Genomic DNA, 25,626 nt, shown 5'->3' with positions numbered 1-25,626 from the left:
AAAACAACACATAACAGAGACATGGACGAGTACTCACAAGGCTCACTGATCAGCAGAGTAAGATAAAATAAAAGATCACTAAAATTACCAATATAAAACCTGTTAAGGGCAGATTTCTGAACCATGACACCAGTGAAAAAGCTAAAACAGTCTCAGTAAAAGCATGATAAAAGTCTCATCATGGTCCTATCAATGTGAAACGGGACAACTTCCGCAGACAAAACAAACGCTGGTGTCCCTTCCTGCTCACAGCTACACAGTCTTCTTTGAAATTCAGTGTAGAGTCAATGATGGTCCCAAGATATTCCATTCCTCCTGAAATCAATGGCCATGTCTTTAGTTTTAGAAATGTTGAGCTGAAGGTGAATCCTCACATTTTTTAAGTTGTCAGTGACAGGGCCATGATTGTTTTCGTTTTCCTGAAGCAGGCTAACAATCACAGAATCATCAGCATACTTTAAAAAAAAAAAACTATTTTTAAAAGTGCTCCCACTCCCACATGACACCCACTCCCTTCCAGGTGTTAAAAAAGCAGGTTGAGCAGAGTGTAGCATCCTCCACTCCTCTTTTGGGACTATAGGCAAACTGCAATCGATCCATTCCACTCTCTTTATCTTTCAAAATTTCCAAACGTACCAGTTTTCCAAAGATTTTCATAATGACTGAAGTCAAAGCCACCGATCTAAAATCATTCAGTGTCATGGGGCGGCTGGATTTAGGGACTGGGACGACAGCATTACACATCACCAAAGCATCATCACCATCACTAGTAGTGCTCACCTTTGACCCAGAAGCCACAGGTGAGACAGCAGTTTTCACACTGTGGGCTGAATGTGACTCGTTACGATCCTCTCTGGAGTGATATATCTTCATCATGTTGACATGACATACCCCGGTCCGTCGCCTGCCATCTCGAGTTAGGATGACATACCTGGTTTCACTGGGTTTCTTTTCAACAACATGCGAACCGGAAAATTTAGTAGAGAGAGTAGAACCAGGTAGAGGCAAAAGCAGCAAAACTTCTTCACCAGGCTGAAATGAGCTGGGAACTTTCTAGAGCTCCCTGGGTTTCCAGACGGTAGGGGATGGATGTTACATGGCTAATTCCTGGTGTTTTGAGTACATGGGCAAACACCTTAGAGTTGAAAATTGTGCCTTGATCAGTTTGAACCACTTTCAGCAGACCAAAAACTGAACTTTACCAGAGCTTTGGTGATGACTTAAGCTGTGACTTTTCGTAGCGGGATGGCTTCTGGAAATGTAGCAGAAGCACACGTAATTGTTAGTAAAAACTGATTCCCAGCTCTAGTTTTTGGTAGTGGTCCTACACAGTCAACGATCACCCTCTCAAATGGCTCACCCATCACCGGAATGATGGAGCAAAGAGCAGGGGGAATCACTTGATTTGGTTTGCCAGAGACCTGACCCACATGGCAGGCAAGACAATACTGAACCACATCAGGTTTGAGTCCTGGCCAAAAGAAATGCTTGAGGACCCTGTTAAAGGTTTTTGTGATTCCCATATACCCTGACCATGGATGGTCATGGGCTAAGGATAACACCTGGGATCGGTAGGCTGTAGGCACAACAACCTGCTAAGTCTCATTCCCACCCACATCCTCTGAGACATTACTAGCCCAGCAACGCATCAACAGGCCATCATCAAGAATGTAGGCCATTTTCTTCTTCTTGGCTTCTTCCTGGCCAGGAATAGTGACGTTTTGAAAGGGTGTCACCTTGTTGTGTTGTGGTGAGTTCCTCCCGGGTGGCCGGTGGTTTTACATCCTCTGAACTGAAGGAGGACACAGCACCAGCAGGGGGGAGCCCAGGTTGACTGCTGGACCAGGTTACAATAGCATCAGGAACCTGCTCGGTAACAAGAAAAGAGTCAGACAGATCCAGCCCATGTTTCTTTGATTGGGCCCTTGCTCAAATCAAAGCACACATCAGTGCTGTCTAGTACTTCAGGGACTGGGGGCATAACCTGAAATCAACACCTTTAACAAGCAAGGCAGGACGAACAGCAGCCCTAAAGAATCCATCGACCAGTGAAGCCTGAACATGAACATTGTGCAAACGCTGCAAGATTAGTCAAATCTGTTCCTGTTACATGCTGTTTCTGTACTGTAAAATTCATATTTTCAAATCAGTGACAGACAACCTCACAAGCCCTGGTGAACAGACTCAAACACTTCCAAACAAATGTGGTATCAAATGTGTAGTAGCTCACGTAATCAAAATAATGAGAATCAAATTTCATTAAAATATTTAAGAACTCTTTGAAACTTGAGCTTTGCAATTAAATTTAGCACATTAGAAGATTTAAGAGCTATACTATGAAATCAGCTAGATTATTCATTAAAAAAGAAACCTGATTTCTTCACTTTTGGTTGATATGAAATGTTCCCCTAATTATAGAATGACTCATATCATTCAACCATGTTAACCTGCTTATATTGTGATGATGACTCTTGAAATACTTTTGCATATTTTGACCAAATTGCACATGTAAATATTTCTTTTGTCTCGTTGGATTTGCATGACAGTAATGTCCATGTATGAATAAAAACAGACTCTAGGTTTCTCCTCAGCTAAATATCTGTTATGTACTTATTTCTGATTCATGTGCTGAAGATTTGAGAGGATTCAGGGAGGGTTTGTAGATAACAAAGGAATGACACAGTGGACCCGTCATGTCATTTTCCACTCAGTTTCGCTTCTCATTTCCTCGATTTATTTTATAGAAAGATATTTGTTGGAGAGGAATGTCTCATGTGTGCATGAGTCATTTTTATACAGGACAAATTTTGATCAAGAATGACCACTTTCGGTCAAAAGCATTCAATAAATATAGACCTCTTTGTCCACTCAAATTGGTGTGAAATTCAAAAAAGAAAAATGACATTCTTTATACATCTTTATACATCTTGTCTGCATTGCAAAGTCACTAAGGAACTTTTAACTTTTAAGTAAAAATTAAATAAGTTACTTTTTATGTTAATTGAGTAGATTTTTTCACAAGTAACTTTACCTTTACTTTACTTAAGTATAATGTCACCATAGCACCAGCAATCCAGTTTGGATCAAACGTTACCAAATTGCATCGATCGGTCGATAGTTCAACAACACAGATGATTTGATCTTAAAAAAACATACGTACACTTTGTAAACACAAGTCTCATAATGACTCGTAACTTCAGTGTTAGTGCATAATGCGATTTACGCTTGTGCCAACAATCGTTTTGAGAGAGCAGGCGTCTCAGGACTCTGCAGCATGTTACCATCAGAGCTAGCTAACAAACAAACAAACAAACAAACAAACAAACAAACACTCAACAACAAAAACAGAGCTGACCACTCAGTAAAGCTTTGAGGGACTCCTACTACCTCCTGCTGTGACTGCTGGGTGTGTGTGTTCACCACTGACCTCTGCACACTGATGTGTGATAAGCTCTTGGATGGCTAAAGTAATAACAGACTGTCTACCACAGGTGAGGCAACTGAAGTGGGTCAGCGGCCATTATGATATTTTAAATTTTAGCTACAGAGCTCTGTGCTTTAAAACAATTTTAATAGGCGCCTAGCAACAACAAGAGCCACAACCAGCACTTAATGTTCACGGGCGCTACCCAAAGCTTCAGGCTCATTATTTTAGGGATGGGCTTTTTCAGTGGTTGTTGAGCCTGCTGGTGGATAAAAAAAACAAAACAAAACAAAACAAACAAACAGACAAACAAGTAGTTTGCTCATCATCATCTGCACTCACTCCAGGTGAGTGAGATGTCCTCATCAGGGGTTATCTAGCGGTGGGTCCTCAGGTGGCTGTAAAGGCCAATGCGAGAGCCACATATTTTGGTGCAGTGAGGGCAGGGATGGCTGCTGGACGCTGCCACGGGCTTGTCCTTGGAGTTCAGTCTCTCTTTTTGCAGCTGTTGCTTGTCTTCTGCGCGATGGAGGAGATTATTTTCATGTAGCACAGCTCCTTCTTGAACTGAAGTCCTCCGGCTGTATCTGCAAAGACCAACAATAATGATAGTAATAACAATAATAATGATAATTAGAATGATCACGATGCTAATAAAGTTAATCTCTGTAACACATTTCTTAACAAGGATAAAGTGCTTCACAGAGAAAAACATACAGGAGCAGAAGAGCTATAAACGGCAACCCTCCTCGGCTTCAAGCCGTGACAACAAAAACCATTTGTGTTTCCACTGTCATGACGATCACCCCACAGGCTCATCCCGTCAGTGCAGCCGGTACACAGCAGGAAGTGAGTGGTTAAAGTCTTTCGACCCTGCACCGACTAACTGCTGAACTATGGACCATGGGACTTTTTTTCCTTTGGACGCCACTTTGTGTGTTGTGAGCTCTACCTGCCTTGTACTGACACCTCAGTTTGTTCAGTTTTTGGCAGACCTATCCCGTTGTGCGCTGGATCCCCACTGCTGCCAGCTCTCTCACTGTATATCACATAACGTCCTCATTTCATCAAACAGCATGGATTTGGCGTTGGATATTCTCCTCTGTCCAGACAGCGAGCAGAGCCCTGATGTCTTCGTCTGACCAGGACTGCCGCTTGTCCTCTATTTTTCTTCTCTCTGTTATGTTTCTGCTACAAATTGAGCTGCTGCGCTGACATCTGTACTATCAGCTGTCACCGTCGCCCCGCCCACACTCAGGTAAGCCCCACCCACCAGCCTTAGCGCTGCCTCAGAGCTCTGTTAGCCCTGTCTAGCCCATAGGGATTGTCTGGCCGGGACAGTCCCACCGAGGAGCCAGCAGAGCCCAGAGGAGACCATGGAGACACAGCTGGCCTCTGCAGCACGAGCACGCCGACGTTTGGCACGACAGTGGAAAGCCGGCTAATGACATTGACCCCAGAAAACATAAAACATGGAATAAAAGATAGCAGAGAAGAGAATAAAACATAAAAACCAATTAAAACACTTTCTCAAAAGAGTGTTTTTAGGAGAGATTTCAAAGATTTGATAGAGTTAGAATACCTGATCTCAACAGGCAGGTTATTCTAGTCTATAATACAGAAAATCAATAACTTTTAACTAATGAGGCATGTAATTGTGAGGGACTGTGCTATAGAAGTGCTGGTAAATATCATACTTTGATTATATATGTATGATGTTTTTGCTCAGTGTGGCATCGCTGAGCCTGTATAAGCTGGGTTTGGACCAGATTGTCTTCTCATGTCATTGAATTTTTTTTTTTATTTACCTCTGCTCATGTGGAATTTTGCGGTCAAACCTCATCAGCCTCCTCCTCCTGATCTCCTCACGATTCACCTCCTCCTCCTCTGAGAAGTGGAAGTGGAAGCCTCTATAGCCTACAAACATGCAGCCAAGCATGCACACACACACACACACTAACACAGAGAGCACGACACTCATTAGCAACAGCAGTCAGTGATGGCAGGTTGCTTCTCTCCTTTTTGCAATTATTTTCAAAGCAAAAGTCACACAGTGGCACATTCCTTAAAACAATTAGCGTTTAGAGCTCAGGGAGCTGGGAGTGCCAAATACTCAAAGTTCAGGCACTAAGCAGCAAACTGGTGTCCAGTAGCTTTGCAGCAACAGCATTTTCTGCATCTAACTGTTTAGCCTTAATCTGCTCCTGTAAAACTGCACTGGTGATGCATTCAGGACACCTGGTGAGAAGAAAGATTCTCTTTTCCCAGCTACTGTGGTGTTGGAAAGTCAGCATGGCATGTGCTCTGCAATATAAAAACTAAAGACTGATTTGGGTGTTCTTCTTTAAATGACTCCCATATTATAGATTTGTGGAAGGGATCAAAATTCATCTCCCAGCAACAAAGAAATTCTTCAGTGTATTCAACTCAGATTATTAAACGTTTTGGTACCAAATGTTTTACCTGAGGAGTAGAAGTCCGTGCTTGGCTGTGAGTAATATTCGTTAAATGTCATAAACCCTGTTGGAATAATGTCAGACACATGAACAATTAGATTAATTTCAGGAATTAGACACACACAGAACTGTACATAGACTCATATTTGTCATCAGTATGAGGGAGGTGCGCACACACACACACACACACACACACACACCTGCAAATGCCTTCATGATCTTCCTCAGGGGTCCAGTGGTGTAGAGCAGACCCACCAGGATACCAGCAAGGTGGCCGATGAAGGACGCCCTGAGGAGAAGAGCACATTGTTTGTGGCATAGCGCCCTCTGGTGGAGGCTTTTATCCATAGCACCTTACAGACTGCATGGACTTGGGCAGAGGTGGCCCAGCTGGGACTGGAACCACCAACTCTGGCAGTGCCAGTGCCTTGCTCATGCCATTGAGTTAGACACGGGACATCAAAAATTATTTATAATACCAGTATCTGGCTCGTCTTGATGTAGGTCCTGAGGGATTTCAGAGTCTGATTTCTCACTGGTGACTCACCTAGGTACTATCAGCTGGATCAGCACCAGCTCCACCCAGATGGCGTAGCGATTGGACACATGGATGCCCATCACAGAGGTCACGCCTCCTGGGTGGTAATGGTCAGTAAGCACCGTCAGAGCAAACAGGACGCCTGGACACAGCAGTTGTACGATGTGTTATTGAACAGCAACCAAAAACAAAGAGGTGTGCTAAGCATCAATTAAGCTAAATGGATGGTAAACTTAAAAGTGAAATTTTCCTCAAAATGTTTTTCATTGTGTAGAAAAGATCATAGAACTGCAAAAATCTGAAGTCCTCTCCATGCTAAGAAAGGCTTTCTGAGTTGATTTCTCCTGAGTCAGAAGCACAACAAACACATGACAGTGAGAGGTAGGAGGTTAGTTTTGAAAAATGTCATCAATGCCTGGCTCAGACAACAGGAGATTTAAAATTCAGACTGATTTTGAAATCAGGTTGCATCACGCACATGACAATCTTCACTGGTGTTCATCTCTCTGATCTCAAACATGACACACACTGCAAGATTTGAAAATAATGGCACGTCACACACTACAGGATATTAAGATTACTGAGCGAGAGGGAGCGATACCGCAGCACCTCACGTGGTCTCATGTGGAAGCAGATGTAAACAAAATGGAGACTGACATGGTGCAACAAGTTGCTTTGCCAGCGTTCGTGCTTTGCAGAGAGAGAACAAACAAAAGCAGAAGGCTAAACGGGTCTGAATGTGGAAACGGTTGGGGAGACGCGGTCAGCAAAGGTTGGCCATTTCAAAAGTCCCTTCCGTCTCCTTGTGGACTGTGGACCTCTCTCATTGGCTGTCGTGCTCCCACATTGAAAGTAATGACGTAAATATCCAGACTTTAAATCCTAAATATCAAACATGTTTGACATCTGTATATCCCTCACATTACAAGATAATCTGGGCAAACATTGGGACCAACCGGGGAAAGAGATCTTTATGACAAACTGTGCTCTGTTATTTGCAAGTGATCAGATTGAATCTGTGTGTCCAGATATCACCAACTCATCTGCATGAGACTCTGGACGTGACGTTGTTTTGTGTTGCATGGCGAGTGACACAAAAGACAGCTTGAAATCAGATTTTGGTGGCCAGAACATCTGGACTGACATGCAGCTGTAGAAATCTGACTTTAATCACATTTCAAACCACTTGCTAATGTGTCTTGGATCTGATTTGCAAAAATCACATTTCATGTGGTGTTTAGCTATCGAAACTCTTTTAAAATCAATCGGGATACAGTCTGGATATGCCAGCAGAAGGGATTTGAGCTGGCAGTGTGAACAAGGAAGTCAGTGACATTTAAGTTTCTGAGCCTTCCCTCCTGGCGGGCGTCCAGAAAAATTCCACATCATTACAGATTTTAGATCAACAACACTGTCTTGTCTTTCAACATTCCTGTTGGACGTTTGTACCTGAGAAACCAACAACACTCCGCCTGCTGTACGACTGGTCCCTGGTGATTTTTGTAAGCCCCGCCTCCAGCACCAGATAGACCAATCCAGTGAGCACAGTGAAGACTGACAGCAGGTAGAGGAGCCAGGCCCCGCCCAGCCGCCGCTCCAGATTGACTCCTGACCCCAGGAAGGAAACCATGTTGAAGTACAGGTGCCAGTCATTTAAATGGTGCAGCGGGGAGAGGAGGAGGCGGAGCCAATCTCCATGCCAGTACACCTGCTCGACGCTCATACTGGCCTAAAGGACAAACAGATATGGAGATATAATCAACGCCTTTTTTTTTAAACAGCTGGTCTCATTGAGATCAAGATCTCTTCTTCATAAGAAACCTGTATGCAAGAAAAAACAACATTTACAGGACACAGGACAGTCATAATGTACACTGGTGCTCCACCTGCACTGTACTGTAAACCCCAAAACAGGTTGGGGGATGGGAGGGCTGTTTCAGAAGGATGAGTAGTTTTGTCTGAAAGAAAATGTTACATAAAAATAAATGTAATGTTTACATAACTTAAGTTTAAGCAATTTTCTTACATTTCCCAGTGAACGTGTACATTAATGTGTCATTAATGTGTTAATTCCACCACAGGAGAGACTTGATGTTCTCTGCAGTTAGGTGAGAAGAATATGCACATACACTACTCACAAAAAGTTAGGGATATTTGGCTTTCGGGTGAAATTTATGGAAAATGTAAAAAGTTCACGCTACAGTGATATTATATCATGAAAGTAGGGCATTTAAGTAGAAGCATACACTGGTGATTTCCTCATCTCAAATAATTTATTGAAACAAAAGCCAACAACAGTGGTGGGTATACCACAACAAAAAATGTCAATGTCTCAATAACTTGTCCTGTGCCCTTGAGCATCAATTACAGCTTGACAACGACGTCTCATGCTGTTCACAAGTCGACTTATTGTCTGCTGAGGCATGGCATCCCACTCTTCTTGAAGGGCGGCCCTCAGGACATTGAGGTTCTGGGGTACAGAGCTCCGAGCCTCTACACGGCGACTCAGCTGATCCCATGTTTTCTATGGGATTCAGGTCTGGAGAAAGTGCAGGCCACTCCATTTGAGGTACCCCAGTCTCCAGCAGGCATTCCCTAATGATACGACCTCCATGAGCTGGAGCATTGTCGTCTATGAAGATGAAATTAGGCCTGTGTTGTTCATGCAGGGGCACAATGACTGGATTAATGATGTTATTCAGGTAGTATGGGCTTGTCACTGTACCATTAGGGCAGTTCTGTACTGACTAGACACACCTGCCCACACAGTAACACCACCACCACCAAAGGCTTGTCTGGTGACAACAGTGGCTGATGCATAGTGCTCTCCTTGATGTCTCCAACATCGTTGGCGGCCATCATTTCTGCTCAACATGAATCAGCTTTCATCAGAGAACAGCACTGAGGCCCACTGGTCCCTCGTCCAGCGTAAATGCTCCCTGGCCCATGCAAGACGATGACACCTGTGCCTGGTGGTGTGGTCAGGTACCCTTGCAGGTCGTCTAGCACGCAGACCATGATGATGTAAACGGTTTCGAATAGTCTGACGTGACACTTGGGTACCTCTCACCTCCCTTAAATGTGCCTGGAGTTGAGTGGCATTCATCATCCGGTTCCGCAGGGCACTGTTCACAATGAAGCAGTCATCAGTGTGGGATGTAGCCAAAGGACGTCCACTTCTATGCCTTTCTGTGACTCTTCCAGTCTCTCTGTATCTCTGTTGCAACCTACTGATGACACTCTGTGACACTCTAAGCTCAGTGGCCACTTCCGTCTGAGAACATCCTGTTTGAAGCCTCGCAATGGCGAGGTGCTGCTGATCAATTGTTAGGTGTCGTCTTGGTCTCATGATGTCAAAATGTGAACAGCATGATGAGGAGGGTTGTTTAAATGCCAATTCTAATTGAACCAGGAAATTTATTGGTCGATTCATGGATCAAACACCTGATGTGAATTTTGCCGTTAAACTCCTTGTTCGAGAACAGCAACTTGTGCAAAAAGTACTGAAACACTGAACAGTTGGACATGTGCATTCAAAAGTTTACAGAAGGTCACATTAAGTTCACCTGTAAAGGTTATAATGCATTTTAGGTTAATCCTGAAATTTCACCTGAAAGCCGAATATCCCTAACTTTTTGTGAGTAGTGTATATCATTATTGGCATAAGCAGCGCATCCCTAAAACAAATCAACAAATCAACAAACAAGATCAGAACAGAACCAATGTTACAAAAAACGAAACAACAAACAGATAGAAAAAGCATGAATTGGGAACAAGCGGCAGGGGATCAAACCTCAGCTGAGTTATGTTACAGTGGCCTGTTTCTGTTGTAGGTGCTTGGCCATCGATTCATAATGTTTCCATTGTTTGCATATGGCATGTGATTAGTCAGTTGACATGTCTCTTCTCTGAAATCCCAAATATCTCCACACTGTTGATTTATTCCCAGGAGGGGAATAGATATCTTTATTGTTTTCTTGGCAGCTGTTGGTGGCTGCCGTTAGCTGCCTGGTGGTGGCGCTGTTTGAATGTTTAGGAGGGTGGTGTGCTTGGACAGAAAGGCTGACAGACGTGCCATGGGAATCTCAAAATGAAGGCGTATCTCTAAGATGACAACATGGATCAATATTTTCTCTTAGTATGGATTATATGGGATCATTAATCATTAGGTTGCTATAAAGATCCACACTGATGGATGGCAGCAGTGTCATTCTTTTGCACTACCTGCATCAGTGGAGCTGCAGGGAACAGGTGGAGGTAGATGATGAGTCCCAGGACGGCCAGGGTGACGGGGGGGATGCTGTCCAGACCCACCTGGAAGAGCTGGGAGGCCAGCAGCAGCAGGCCCAGTCGACAGCCCCACTGTCGCAGCCGTGTACTGAAACCAGCCTGAGGAGACAGATCCATGATGCCTTTATTCATTTTTACATAATTTTATAATTCAATAATTCAATGGCGGGTGTGGGGGTGGGGTGGGGTGGGGGTTCTGGGCAGCCACGGCTCTCCCCTTTGCAGACATGCCCACCTTCTGCTAATCCCATGCAGTTTGGGCCACAAAGCCTGCAGTCCACATGTGTTCTTGTGGCCTGTTGTAAAATGGTGTGTTTGTGCAGACTGGGGCCTAAACAGTCTTGGAGTTGCATCAGTTTGCTTTGACTGGAAAGCTGAGACTCTTGTGGATTCAATGAGCCACATTTGATTCATGTGTGATGATGTTCACCCTCATAGCAGCCATTTCACTGCAGGCAGAGCATTTTGTCAAACTGGATGTAAACTGTATAAAATGACATGAACTTTACAGACAATTCAAAAAACAAAAATTGCAATAAATTTTAATTGCAATACTTGTAGAATCGCAACACATATTGGATTGGCACTGATAGTATCAAACTATGGGGTGCCGAATGTAAAAATTCGGTCACCATTTTATAGACAACATATTTCGAACATTTAGCAGACTTTCCTCACATTTAGCTCATTTTTCTTTCATTTTTCTTTCATTTGAGACAAAAATTCATGTAAAACAGCATGTTCTCTAATTGTTAAAAAAATGTGTACGCATGAAAAATAAATCTAAATCTAAATGCTAAATCTAAATCTAAATGTTAAATGTAAATCTAAATGTTAAATCTAAATGTAAATGTTAAATGTAAATGTAAATGTTAAATGTAAATGTTAAATCTAAATCTAAATCTAAATGTTAAATGTAAATCTAAATGTTAAATCTAAATGTAAATGTTAAATGTAAATCTAAATGTTAAATCTAAATGTAAATGTTAAATGTAAATCTAAATGTTAAATGTAAATCTAAATGTTAAATCTAAATGTAAATGTTAAATCGGTCGCCAAGTGTAAAGCTAAATATTTAGAAATTATGCAAATTGGGCAGGTCAGCGCCCGTCGTCCACGCCCCTGGCAGTAGCCTCAGATCAAGTGACCCCGCCCACACCACCGACTGCGGCTCAGTGGGTGAGGCGAGGTGAAGAGGCAGAGACATGGCCGGTTCGCTCCCGACAGAGGAGCTCGAGAGGGCCGTTGTGGCCGGTGTGCGGGCTGCACTTCAGGGGATGATTCCACGGGTGCACTCCACACCACAAACGGTAAGTGAAGCAGTTGAATTTTAACTTATTAACTAATTCTGGACGGAGTTCCTGTTAACTTAGTAAGCCGGCAAGCTAACGTCACCGTTTGTCAGTGTGACTTGGATGCTAGCAAAGGTTATGTGATCCACAGTAAAGATTAGCTATAGCTATGTTTGAAAAACGTAACCCCAGTTAACCACAACTCAGTGGTTACCAGTAGCAACAGTGACCATGTTTCATGTCTCTCTTTTTCAAGACCCTTTTTTGGAAAAATACTTTTTATATGGACATTCTGCAACATCAGCCCATGCTAGCTTTAAACTCAGTGCGGGGTATAGCTCTGTGGCAACTTCAAGCGTTTTTTTGCTGCATCACAGCCCTCGTAACGTTTCTCATTCACAAAATCGCACACCCTCCTAACCCTCCAGCTGGAGCAGCATGTCAGCTGGCTGCTACATTCAACCGGGTGGCGGCGCACACTGGCCGGCCCACCTGATGCCGGCCGGTGCCTCGGCCGGCACCACGCCCACCCGGTCAGGTCTGCCGGATCTGACAGGTGCGCTGCGCACACAGACTGCCATATATACCTTTCATCATAAATCAACTTTTGTTTATACGCAGTTGCAGCAGCACAATGGACAGCAACACAGACAACATGGTTGATTATTGATTGTGTGACTCCGCCATTCGCAGGTAATCGCGCTGCGCATTAAACGAGTTTGCTTAGGGCAGGAGGAGCTACGTTAACAGGAACAGCTAACTAAGCTAACAGGAACTCCGTCCAGAATTAGTTAATAAGTTAAAATTCAACTGCTTCACTTACCGTTTGTGGTGTGGAGTGCACCCGTGGAATCATCCCCTGAAGTGCAGCCCGCACACCGGCCACAACGGCCCTCTCAAGCTCCTCTGTCGGGAGCGAACCGGCCATGTCTCTGCCTCTTCACCTCGCCTCACCCACTGAGCCGCAGTCGGTGGTGTGGGCGGGGCCACATGATCTGAGGCTACTGCCAGGGGCGTGGACGACGGGCGCTGACCTGCCCAATTTGCATAATTTCTAAATATTTAGCTTTACACTTGGCGACCGATTTAACATTTACATTTAGATTTAACATTTAGATTTACATTTAACATTTAGATTTACATTTAACATTTACATTTAGATTTAACATTTAGATTTACATTTAACATTTACATTTAGATTTAACATTTAGATTTACATTTAACATTTAGATTTAGATTTAACATTTACATTTACATTTAACATTTAGATTTAACATTTAGATTTACATTTAACATTTAGATTTAGATTTAGCATTTATATTTAGATTTATTTTTCATGTGTACACATTTTTTTAACAATTAGAGAACATGCTGTTTTACATGAATTTTTGTCTCAAATGAAAGAAAAATGAGCTAAATGTGAGGAAAGTCCGCTAAATGTTCGAAATATGTTGTATGTAAAATGGTGACCGAATTTTTACATTCGGCACCCCATATCAAACAGGGACATAAACTCATCGTCTCAGCCCTACAGGATCTATCATATCTGTAGATGAAGAGGAAGGCAGGGAGGAGGAGCAGGAGCAGGTCTCAGAGCTGCCAACTCTCACGCATTGGCCGTGAGACTCACGCATTTGATTGAATGCTTCACACGCTCTCACGCCACATCTCCAATTTCTCAAGTGCTCATTCATCTTCTAGGGTCGCGGGGGGGTTGCTGGAGCCTATCCCAGCGCTCATAGGGCGAAGGCAGTGAAACACCCTGGACAGGTCGCCAGTCCATCGCAGGGCAGACAAACAAACACTGACATCCACACACACAGTCACACCTAGGGGCAATTTAGCTTCTCCAATTCACCTGATGTCTTGGACGGTGGGAGGAAACCTGTAGCATCCCCGGTTGATTGATGGTCTGAATGAAACTCTCCAACTGATGGTTCATAGTGTTTTCTTTTATTTTGATGCAACAAATACTGTAGCTTGATGAATTCCTTACGCACTTGAACACACCGTAAGAGCTACAAAGGATAATAAAATAAGGGCTGTTACTATTTTTGCCATAGATTCACAAAATTATAAAATAAAGTGAAATAAAACACGTTTTTAATCTATGACAATGAAATATGACTGTTTATGAATTTTTAACCCCTTTTAACCTTTTGACAACCTCTTAATAGAGTGCAATAGATAAGGATTTTTAACTTGCATAAACTACTTATGCAGTCACTTTTATGTCACACATACATTTTAAACATTGGAAATAATTATAGTAAACAAACATATACTGCTGCATTTATCCATGCAAGCACGGAAAACTATAGAGAAGATAGCTGCTCTCTTTTAAGCTAGCAAAAATTGCCGTTCACTGGGCTAATATAAGTTAGCTGCAATACTTGCCAAAACGAACTAACATAAAACTCTTCAAAACAACAAAAAGGCTCCACAATATAAATCGACATTACACACAAGTTGAAATGGAGTCATGACAAACCTTGTGCCCGTATCAACCAGGTGCTAAATGAATAGAACAGCGGCATTTGGTGTACAGACATTTCTCCGTTTTTCCATGCAGTCAATCCTTTTCAACTCACACCGTATTACCTTACTTCCGGCGGACGTCTCTTCAAAATAAGAGCGCTAACCTTGAAATCCAGCATGATGTAATAAACAATAAACTAACTTTAAGAAAATAATTATCAGGTAAGTACACAAGAAAAGAACAATGGTGGGAAGATGCTGGGCGATATTAAAGGTCATTTACACTCCCACCAAATTATGAGTGATTTTCATTACAATATGGAATGTAAAGCATGAATAATTTCTAAACAAAATATGACCTTTAACCTTCAAGATTTGAGTCTATAAGAATGTCCATAACTAAAACTTTGAATACTGTAAAGGATATGGTTTTGGAATGATGTGGGGTTTAATCAGTCTCTAGAAGCAGGATCAGCTTCTGCACCGGGCGTTCTACAATAGACGGCTTGCCAGAGTGCTGTCCCTCCTTTCCCATCTTCTTGTCTCCAATACGAATCTTTACTCTTCTTACAAGTCCATCTGTATCAGTCAATGTCTCTACAACTTTGGCCAGCTTCCACTCATTCCGCGGCAGATCGTCCGCCCTCTCCATGACAATGTCGCCGACTCTGAGGTTTCTCCTTGGAGTATGCCAGCGTTGTCTGGTAGCAATATTAAAGAGGTATTCTCTTCTCCACCGACTCCAGAATTGCTCCGCAAGATATTGAACATGACGCCACCTCTTACGAGCATACATGTCCTCTCTGATGAATCTGCCAGGAGGTGGTAAGGCTATGATTGGTTTTGTGGTGAGCAGGTGATTAGGTGTTAGTGGCTCTGGACTGTCTGGATCACTCAGGTTATTGACTGTCAGTGGACGACTGTTCACAATAGCCATAGCCTCATATAAGAATGTCCGCAGAGAGGCGTCATCCAGCCTGCCTGATGAGAGTGAAAGAGTGGAACGAAGCACATTCCTCACCGTTCTAATTTGTCTCTCCCATACGCCTCCTGCATGACTTGAATGGGGAGCGTTCATGATGAAATCACACTGCTTCTCAGCCAAAAATGTGGTCAAACGATCTGCATCCACTTGTTTGAGAGCTTCATTTAGTTCATGTTTAGCTCCAACAAAATTTGTTCCCTGATCAGATCTTATCTGACGTACTGCTCCTCTTATGGCAATGAAACAGCGGAGTCCATTAATGAAAGCGTCTGTTGACATGTCATCCAACATTTCAATGTGGATGGCTCGACAGCAAAGGCATGTAAAGAGGAGACCATATCGTTTCTGCACTTTGCGGCCTTGCTGGGTGAGAAACGGGCCGAAACAGTCCATACCACAGTAGGTGAAAGGTGGTGATGGGTCGACACGCTCTGCTGGCAAATCTGCCATCCGCTGCTCTTCTGTGACTCTTCTGAGTTTCCTACATGTAACACAATGATGCAGATGTGCTGCCACCGCTCTGTGGATTCCTGGGATCCAGTATCCATTCGATCTGATGTCATTAATGGTCAAACATTTTCCTTGATGTCGAACGTTCTGATGATGATGAGCTATTATTAACTTGGTGATGGGATGCTCTTTTGGTATGATCACTGGATGTTTCAATGAAGTAGGGAGAGATGCATTTTTTAGCCTTCCTCCCACCTTGAGAAGTCCATCTTGATCAAGAAAGGCATCCAGCTGATGCAGTTTACTCTGAGAAGAAAGCCGAGTTGCTTTACTGAGCAGTTTTATCTCTTCTAGGTACACCTGTCTTTGTAAGTCCTTTAAGATGATGAGCCGTGCATCCTCTCGTTCCTGTACAGTGCTGTGATTTGTTGACTTATCTCCTCTGGCCCGACGAATGAGACGAGCGACAGCTTGAGTAGCTTTCATCCATGAAGAGAACCTTGACAAGCGGTCAGAAAGACTCACTTGCTCCAATGTCTGTGTGTTTAGTGTCTGAATCCTGTTGACTTCAGGATCTCCAATCTGTATTTCTGTGATGACATCCGCAACTGGAGGTATCTCTCTCTCCCATAAGAACTGAGGCCCTTTTAGCCAGCTGGATGTAAGGATCTCACTTGCACTTGAGCCTCTAGAGGCAAGGTCTGCAGGGTTATTGTTTGTGGAGACATATCTCCACTGCTGAGGGGCCGTGCTGAGATGGATTTTCTGTATCCGGTTTGACACAAACGTGTGGAAACGGCGCGCCTCATTGTTGATGTAGCCGAGAACTACTTTGGAGTCAGTCCAGAAATATTCATCAATATCTGCGAGACAAAGCTCCTCCTTTAGGGTGTTGCTTGCTGCGACTGATACAACAGCAGCTGTCAGCTCTAGTCTGGGGATAGTTGTGACTTTAATCGGAGCTACTCTGGACTTTCCCATGACCAGAGCACAGTGCACAGTCCCATCCTCATTTACATGTCTCAAATATGAACACTGGCCATAGCCATAAGTGCTCGCATCGGAGAAGTGGTGTAACTCCTTTCTCAAGACTTGTCCAAATCCAGCGGGCATGTAGCAGCGTGGTATGGTAATTTTCTCCAAATTTGTGAGATCATTCTTCCATCGTTCCCACACTGGTTGCAGTTCACTGGGAAGGGGGTCATCCCACCCTGTGCCGTGCCTACACATTTCCTGCAGCACCCTTTTCCCAATGAGCAGGAAAGGGGCAACAAACCCCAGAGGGTCATAAAGGGAAGCAACTGTGGATAGTATGCCACGTCGTGTCGCTGGCTGGTCTTTTAGGCAGACACGGAATGTGAAAGTGTCAGATTCAATTTGCCAGTGAATACCTAAGGCTCTCTCCAAAGTTGAATCACTAAAGGCCAGGTCCAGAGCCTTCACTTCAGTGGCACGCTCAGACATAGGTATAGTCTCCAGCACTGATCTGTTGTTACATACAAACTTATGCAGTCTCAGACCACCCATAGTGCAGAGCTTCTGGGCCTCCTTTGCAAGCTGAATGGCTTCATTTGCACTTGCTATGCTGGTAACACCGTCGTCAACATAGAAGTTTTTCATGATAAACTGTGAGCCAAGGGGTAACAGGCTCTCGTTGTCCTTAGCAAGTTGCTTCAGTCCATAGTTGGCGCATCCTGGTGATGACGCCGCACCAAAGAGATGAACTTTCATGCAGAACTCCTGTGGTTTCGCATTAAAGTCGCCATTTCTCCACCAGAGGAAACGCAAATAGTCTCTGTCAGCTGCATGCACGTGAAACTGATGAAACATCTTTTCGATGTCACACATCAAAGCTATATGGTGCTGTCTGAATCTGAGGAGCACACCAGTCAGATTATTCAGCAGGTCCGGGCCTGACAGAAGATGGTCATTCAGGCTAGTTCCCCTGTACTTGGCCGAGCAATCAAAAACCACACGGAGTTTCTCAGGTTTTTTGGAGTGGTAGACTCCGTGGTGAGGAATGTACCACTTCTCTCCTTCCTTCCCCTGATCATGTACTTCCTCTGCATCACCCTTTTCAATAATCTCACTCATAAAGTTCACATAGTGCTCTTTGTACTTATCATCTTTCAGCAGCTTTCTTTTGAGATGACTGAGCCGAACAATGGCTAGTTGCTTATTGTCCGGCAGGTGAGGTCTCTCTTTGAAGGGGAGTGGCATCTCATAGTGGCCGTGAGTGTTCCTTTGGATTCCTTCTTTCAACATATTCAAGAAAAGGATGTCATCTTGAGATACAGCTTTGCCATCCTTACTGGCATCCTTAAAGTCTGACTCAAGAACTCTGATTGCATCTGCTGGAGTCACCGGAGGGAGCTCTTTAACAGCAACTCTGTGGCAAATATTGGTGATGCTTGATGAGTCATGGTGTGGTGATGTGCAGCCCACAATGCTCCATCCAAGGTCTGTGCGAACTGCATATGGTTCATTATCTCTTCCCAGGATTACTTGCCGCGGTGCTAGTGCCCTTGAGCAGTTGTATCCGATTAAAAGACCAACTTCACACTCCAGCTGTGGTGGAATTTCATCTGCTATTGCGGTAAGATGATTCCAGTGCCTTGCCGTATCACAGGTAGGAATATGTGTTCTATTCGCTGGTATACAGTCTTTGGTGTAGGCAAGAGGGAGATCAATGTGGACTGTGGAGTTGTAGCCTCTCACTCTAAGACCTGAGACCCTTTGGCTGTGCATTATAGCATCCTTTCCTATCATTGTGGTCAGTTTCAGCCGAACAGGATGTGTTTTGGTATGTAAGCTGTTGCTAACTTCTTGGTCAATGAAAACCGTATCACTTTGTGTATCAAGCAGAGCATAAACAAGTTTTTCCATACCTGGATTGCTGACAGAGGAAACCCACACTGGTACAATCATTGAGGTGTTAGCAGATGGTTCCTCAGTCTCCACACTGAGAGACAATGTGGTTGCTTCATCTGTGCTGCTCTGATTTGAGACTGACATGGTGTTGGCTTTAGCATAGCTGTCATCATGGAGAAGAGTAGGATGTCTTCCTTTACAGCTGTCACATGAGTGTCGGTGTCGGCAGTCTTTTGCATTGTGGCCTGGTTTCAGACAGCCATAACAGAGTTTCCTTTCCTTAACATATTTTCGCCTCTCCTCCAGAGGTTTCCTTTTGAGCTCAGGACAACAGTGCAGACGATGTTTGCTGTCTTGACAGAGCATACATGGAGGCTTTAAACCAGTTCTTAACTGCCCTTGAGTTTCAGTCTCTGTAACTGTTTGTGTGTTGAGAACACTGGATTTGGGCTTCCTTTCTCTCACATGACGTTTCTCTGGGCTGGACTCTGATGAGTGGAGAGCATGGAATGAAGTGATAGGATTACAGGCTATTTCAGCCTCCATCAACATGAAGGCAACAAAATCCTGGAAGTAAGGAAACTCCTGCCTGTCTTTCATGTATTGAGTGACCTTTCGGTTCCACTGAGCTGCTGTCCAGTCCGGCAGCTTTTGGACCAGTTTTTGATTCTCTTCACAATCATTCAAAATATCAAGCCCTTTAACATGAGGAATGGCTTCCTGACATGAATGAAGGAAATCAGCAAATGTCCTTAGTCCGTGAGCATCTTTTGGCTGGATCTTTGGCCAGTGTGCCAGTTTCTCTCTAAATGCTCTCTGTATAATGAAGGGCTGACCATACCTGTCATTGAGACGGTTCCATGCGTCCTTATAGGCTGCATCATCACTTCTATAGAAGATGCCATCAAGTATCTTTCGGGCTGGGCCTCCCACATATTTTCTCAAATAATGCAATTTGTCAGCTGAAGAAATGTTTCTTTTGTCTATAAGTGATATGAATGAAGCTTTCCACTCAATGAATTGGATCGGGTCACCAATGAATACAGATGGCTCTGGCATCGGGAGCCTGTTCAGAGTTATGCTATCTTGGACTGCTTGAGCCAGGTAAGTCACATCTGTCTGTGGAGGTGATGCTGTTACTGTGACATTGTTGGGCTGCTGGATGGGAGCTGAAGACACAGGTTGTTGGTCCCTAATGTTGTGGTCAGCAGAAAGGATGCTGACTTCTTGCATTATTTCCTGGTTATAGGTTACAAGTCTAGCTCGTGCAGCTCTAATGTCCTTTTCTGCCTTTAATCTTTCCAACTCACGTTTCTGAGCTTCAAGTTCTCTCCTCTGTTGTTCCTCTAGGAGCTGAATCCTTTCCCTTTGTTTTTCCTCCTCCAATAACACTTCATACTCTACTTCCTTTGCTGCTAAATCTGCTGCAGCGTCTGCCCTTTTTGCTGCGACGATGGAGCTCACAGAGTGTTGGCTGGACTTGTTACTGGAGTGTCGACTTGAAGGTGAGGCTGTAGATCCGTAGATGGAGCGAGCATAATCTCTGTTTAGCAGCTCATGAAGATGTTGCTTTACTGCTTCACTATCAAAGTCTCCATCAATACCTGCTATTCTTTCATAAGCAATCTTAATAATGTCCTTTGTCACTGCATCACAGGCATCGATTCGACGTCTTGTGTCACTGGATGGAGTGATGTGATCTCTAATTTCCTCATAGATGCTAATAACATCGTCCTTTTCTTTCTCTAGTGTGTCTATAAGAGCTGCAATCTGGTTTTCAGGAATGTCTAACTTAAGCTGTTCTCTAGCCTTACGTGCTTGAGCCTTCCACTGTTCATAAAGATGAATGAGCCTTTTCTCCCTTTTGTGAGCCTCCTCTCTTTGAAATGCAAGCATCTTCTCCGTGGGAATCCTTAGGCGACCAGAGCGGCGAAGTCCTTCCTCTTCACTGTCCTTACAGGTGTCCATTTTCTGGTCTGAGTCTCTATCGTCTAGAGGTAAGATGTCAGATGCTTCCATTTTGCAGGTAGGTGCCACAACCTTAGACCATCACATTAAGTCCCTCTGCAGTCATCCTTGGACAGGAGTGTGGTGGGACAGATGAGGTGAAAGCTCTTACTGTAGCATCCCCGGTTGATTGATGGTCTGAATGAAACTCTCCAACTGATGGTTCATAGTGTTTTCTTTTATTTTGATGCAACAAATACTGTAGCTTGATGAATTCCTTACGCACTTGAACACACCGTAAGAGCTACAAAGGATAATAAAATAAGGGCTGTTACTATTTTTGCCATAGATTCACAAAATTATAAAATAAAGTGAAATAAAACACGTTTTTAATCTATGACAATGAAATATGACTGTTTATGAATTTTTAACCCCTTTTAACCTTTTGACAACCTCTTAATAGAGTGCAATAGATAAGGATTTTTAACTTGCATAAACTACTTATGCAGTCACTTTTATGTCACACATACATTTTAAACATTGGAAATAATTATAGTAAACAAACATATACTGCTGCATTTATCCATGCAAGCACGGAAAACTATAGAGAAGATAGCTGCTCTCTTTTAAGCTAGCAAAAATTGCCGTTCACTGGGCTAATATAAGTTAGCTGCAATACTTGCCAAAACGAACTAACATAAAACTCTTCAAAACAACAAAAAGGCTCCACAATATAAATCGACATTACACACAAGTTGAAATGGAGTCATGACAAACCTTGTGCCCGTATCAACCAGGTGCTAAATGAATAGAACAGCGGCATTTGGTGTACAGACATTTCTCCGTTTTTCCATGCAGTCAATCCTTTTCAACTCACACCGTATTACCTTACTTCCGGCGGACGTCTCTTCAAAATAAGAGCGCTAACCTTGAAATCCAGCATGATGTAATAAACAATAAACTAACTTTAAGAAAATAATTATCAGGTAAGTACACAAGAAAAGAACAATGGTGGGAAGATGCTGGGCGATATTAAAGGTCATTTACAAAACCGGAGTGCAGACACGGGGAGAACATGCAAACTCCACACAAATCAAACCCAGGACCTTCTCACTGTGAGGCGACAGTGCTAACCACTGCACCACCGTGCTGCTCCTGAAGTGTTCATCAAGAGGCTTTTTTTGTTTTGACTAAAAACAGTTCTGTTTCACTGTGATCTATTTGTTGAGCCTGAGGAAATCCACTTGTGATCGATAAGTTATGCCTACAGAGCAGAGGTGGCGGCAGCTGGGCCACTTTTACAAGAGGCCCAGCCAATCAGGGACTTCCACCGGCATATTATCCAATGAAATTAATGAGTTAGAGGCTACTCACATTACCAAGTTTGTACTGTGCCCAAGCACGTTTGCCCCTAAAATCCTAATTATTTGCCTGGTGTGATGCTCCGTTCCATGCTTGAATACAGTAGCCTACACTTCTCCCGCTCTGGCACGGTGGGAAGCCGGTTCATAATGAAAGTAGCCTACGGCAGTCTGTGTGCGCGGCGCACCTGTCAGATCCGGCCCCGGTCCGTGTGGGCGGCCACCTGGTCAGGTCTGGTCTGCCGGATCTGACTGTCAGTCATATCATCCAGATCCGGCAGACCTGACCGGCTGGCCACGCACACCGTGCGGTGCTAGCCGGCACCGAGCAGGCACCGCTCCCCCAAAATTTCACAATGTTTCCAGCCAGGGGAGCTCATGTCAGCTGTGCTCCCCTGGGAATGTGAGCTCATGTCAGCTGTGATCTGACTGTCAGTCAGATCCGGCAGACCAGATCCGGCTGTCAGTTGGATGCTTTCTGAAGAAGGAGGAAGTTACCTCCGAAACTTAAGGTAAACAAAACATCCCTATGTCTGATTAAAAGGAGCAAAAACGTCTTTTAGTTAAAAGGAAGACATGATGAATGTATTTGAACTATATGGATTTATGATGATGTCGGGCCATGCCTGTGTAGTGTTTCAACGTGATGACGTGCGTACCGGGGGCAATCGAGCTTGGGTGCGTTTGGGCTTTAGGTAATGTGAGTGCAGGTCAGCAGGGGACTGGGGAGGTGGGCATTTTTGCTTTAGCAAGATACGGAGCAAATGGCCCTAATGTGAGTAGACTGATTGCCTCTCTCTTGTGATTATTGATTGCACTTGCACCATTTTGTTACTTTTGAGTGCTATATGCAGTGTGCGAGATAAAGGGGAGCACAGCTGACATGAGCTCCCCTGGCTGGAAACATTGTGAAATTTTGGGGGAGCGGTGCCTGCGCGGTGCCGGCTAGCACCGCACGGTGTGCGTGGCCAGCCGGTCAGGTCTGCCGGATCTGGATGATTATTATTATCAGTTGATTATTGATTGTGCAATGCGACGATTCGCATTTAACCACGCTGCGAGCATTAAACAAGCGGGAGGACGGCATGATTTACGTCGTATCCACGTTCGCGCGCTGCGTGCGTGACCATGCATGTGCTCGTGCATGAGCCCCCGTACCCTATGGGAGGCCGTTTAGGCCGTAATTCATACTTGCTTTCACATCTACCATCATACTCTTTCACATCTACCATCATACTCTCTCACACATACTGCTATACTCTCATACACATGCTATCATACTCTCTCACATATACTACTATACTTTCATACACATACTATCATACTCTCTCACAAATACTACTATACTCGCTCACAAATGCTACTATACTCTCTGTGGAGTATGATAATATTTGTGAGAGAGTATAGTAGTATTTGTGAGAGAGTATGATAGTGTGTGTGAGAGAGTATGATAGCATGTGTATGAGAGTATAGTAGTATATGTGAGAGAGTATGATAGTGTGTGTGAGAGAGTATGATAGTGTGTGTGAGAGAGTATAGTAGTATTTGTGAGAGAGTATGATAGTGTGTGTGAGAGAGTATGATAGTGTGTGTGAGAGAGTATAGTAGTATTTGTGAGAGAGTATGATAGTGAGTGTGAGAAAGTATGGTAGCGTATGCGCGAGACTATGATAGTGTATGTGAGAGACTATGATAGTGTGTGTGAGAGAGTATGATAGTGTATGTGAGAGAGTTTGATTGAAACGGATACGAGTTTGATTGAAACGGATATGAGTTTAAATTCTCAGTTCCTGATTGGTTGTTTCAGGCTATGACCCGCCTTCACACAGACATGAAAAAATGGCGGACCGCGAGAGGCTCACAGAAGCCATTGGATTATTAAATAATATTTTAAACACTCCAACTGCTGTCACAACGATGTCCGAAATGTTGGATCAAAGTCGGCAGACATCCAGAGGAGCTTCGACAGACATCCAGAGGAGCTTCTTCTAATGAAGAAGCTCCGCCGGGTATTAAGACCACAACGGCCTGCAACGTCAGGGGAGGGGAGGGAAGGAGGAAGGGAGGGGGGTTGCGGCCGGCCGATGGTCCGATGGAGGCTCTGTGGTGCGCGATTCCGGCTCCGATTCCCTATTGTGATTCCATATTGACACCATATTCATCTCGCTGCGGAGATGGAGAGCACAGGAGATGCGCACCACAGAGCGCACCGCAGAGCGCTGCGCGGAGGCGGATTGGTAATCGGTAGATTCGGGAAGTATCCCCTGGTGTTTGCGTCTTGATGGGGCCATCGGCCCCGGGGGGTGGGAGCCGAGAGAAGTAGACACGGCCGCACTTGCGTCTTGACGCGACCGCACCAGTGGAATGACGCACCGACGCCAGCACCCCCTCCCACACCTCCATCGGACCATCGTTGCGGGCCTGTGTGGTCTTAATACCCGGCGGAGCTTCTTCATTAGAAGAAGCTCCGCCGGGTGTCTGCCGAAGCTCCTGGATGTCTGCCGAAGCTCCTCTGGATGTCTGCCGACTTTGATCCAACATTTCGGACATCGTTGTGACAGCAGTTGGAGTGTTTAAAATATTATTTAATAATCCAATGGCTTCTGTGAGCCTCTCGCGGTCCGCCATTTTTTCATGTCTGTGTGAAGGCGGGTCATAGCCTGAAACAACCAATCAGGAACTGAGAATTTAAACTCATATCCGTTTCAATCAAACTCGTATCCGTTTCAATCAAACTCTCTCACATACACTATCATACTCTCTCACACACACTATCATAGTCTCTCACATACACTATCATACTCTCACGCATACTCTACCATACTTTCTCACACTCACTATCATACTCTCTCACAAATACTACTATACTCTCTCACACACACTATCATACTCTCACAAATACTACTATACTCTCTCACACATACTATCATACTCTCTCACACACACTATCATACTCTCTCACACACACTATCATACTCTCTCACATATACTACTATACTCTCATACACATGCTATCATACTCTCTCACACACACTATCATACTCTCTCACATATACTACTATACTCTCATACACATGCTATCATAATCTCTCACAAATACTACTATACTGAAAGTACAATAGTATTTGTGAGAGAGTATAGTAGTATTTGTGAGGGAGTATGATTGTATGTGTGAGAGAGTATGATACCTGGGAAACGACATGATTTCTCGCCAAAGTACGCTTCCCTATGAACGGAAACCTGACCATGAGATACTGCGTCAGTGTAATCGGGCCGTTAGCTGCAAAGTTGATTTGAATCCTTGACTCTGATTGGTCGAACGGAACGCACTGTGCTGGCGGGCTGGGATGGAGGGAGAGGGAGCACTGTGTATGTTTACCCATGTGTGCATCATAGATAATGAGCTGAAGACTTAAATTTGCAGTTGGGTTTGGCTGTGGACATTATGTCATTATTTCAAAGTGGCGCAAGATTGAAGAAAGACTTGTATAACATAAGAATATACTGTTGCTGTCGTTTGTGTGGTTGTAGGGG

General features: G+C 44.0%; 1 protein-coding gene across 2 annotated transcripts in view; it reads right to left on the bottom strand.

Moving 5' to 3' along the window:
* Window positions 1-25,626, bottom strand: part of LOC115370592 (rhomboid-related protein 4-like) — a 32,041-nt gene continuing 6,415 nt past the window's right edge. The window contains exons 2-9 of one of the 2 annotated variants that reach the window (XM_030067688.1): window positions 10,643-10,807; window positions 7,868-8,147; window positions 6,428-6,560; window positions 6,081-6,169; window positions 5,888-5,944; window positions 5,233-5,380; window positions 3,767-4,011; window positions 1-1,866 (exon numbers count right to left, since the gene is read on the bottom strand). In XM_030067688.1, the coding sequence (XP_029923548.1) occupies window positions 3,801-4,011; window positions 5,233-5,380; window positions 5,888-5,944; window positions 6,081-6,169; window positions 6,428-6,560; window positions 7,868-8,147; window positions 10,643-10,807 (1,083 nt within the window). In that variant the 3' untranslated portion in view covers window positions 1-1,866; window positions 3,767-3,800. Of the gene's footprint in view, window positions 1,867-2,288; window positions 4,012-5,232; window positions 5,381-5,887; window positions 5,945-6,080; window positions 6,170-6,427; window positions 6,561-7,867; window positions 8,148-10,642; window positions 10,808-25,626 lie in introns of those variants that run through there. The other variant, XM_030067687.1, reaches the window with a different exon arrangement.

The sequence above is a fragment of the Myripristis murdjan genome, chromosome 13, assembly GCF_902150065.1.
Source record: "Myripristis murdjan chromosome 13, fMyrMur1.1, whole genome shotgun sequence".
NCBI classification, from domain to species: Eukaryota; Metazoa; Chordata; class Actinopteri; order Holocentriformes; family Holocentridae; genus Myripristis; species Myripristis murdjan.
This window is presented reverse-complemented; position numbering and strand designations above follow the sequence as displayed.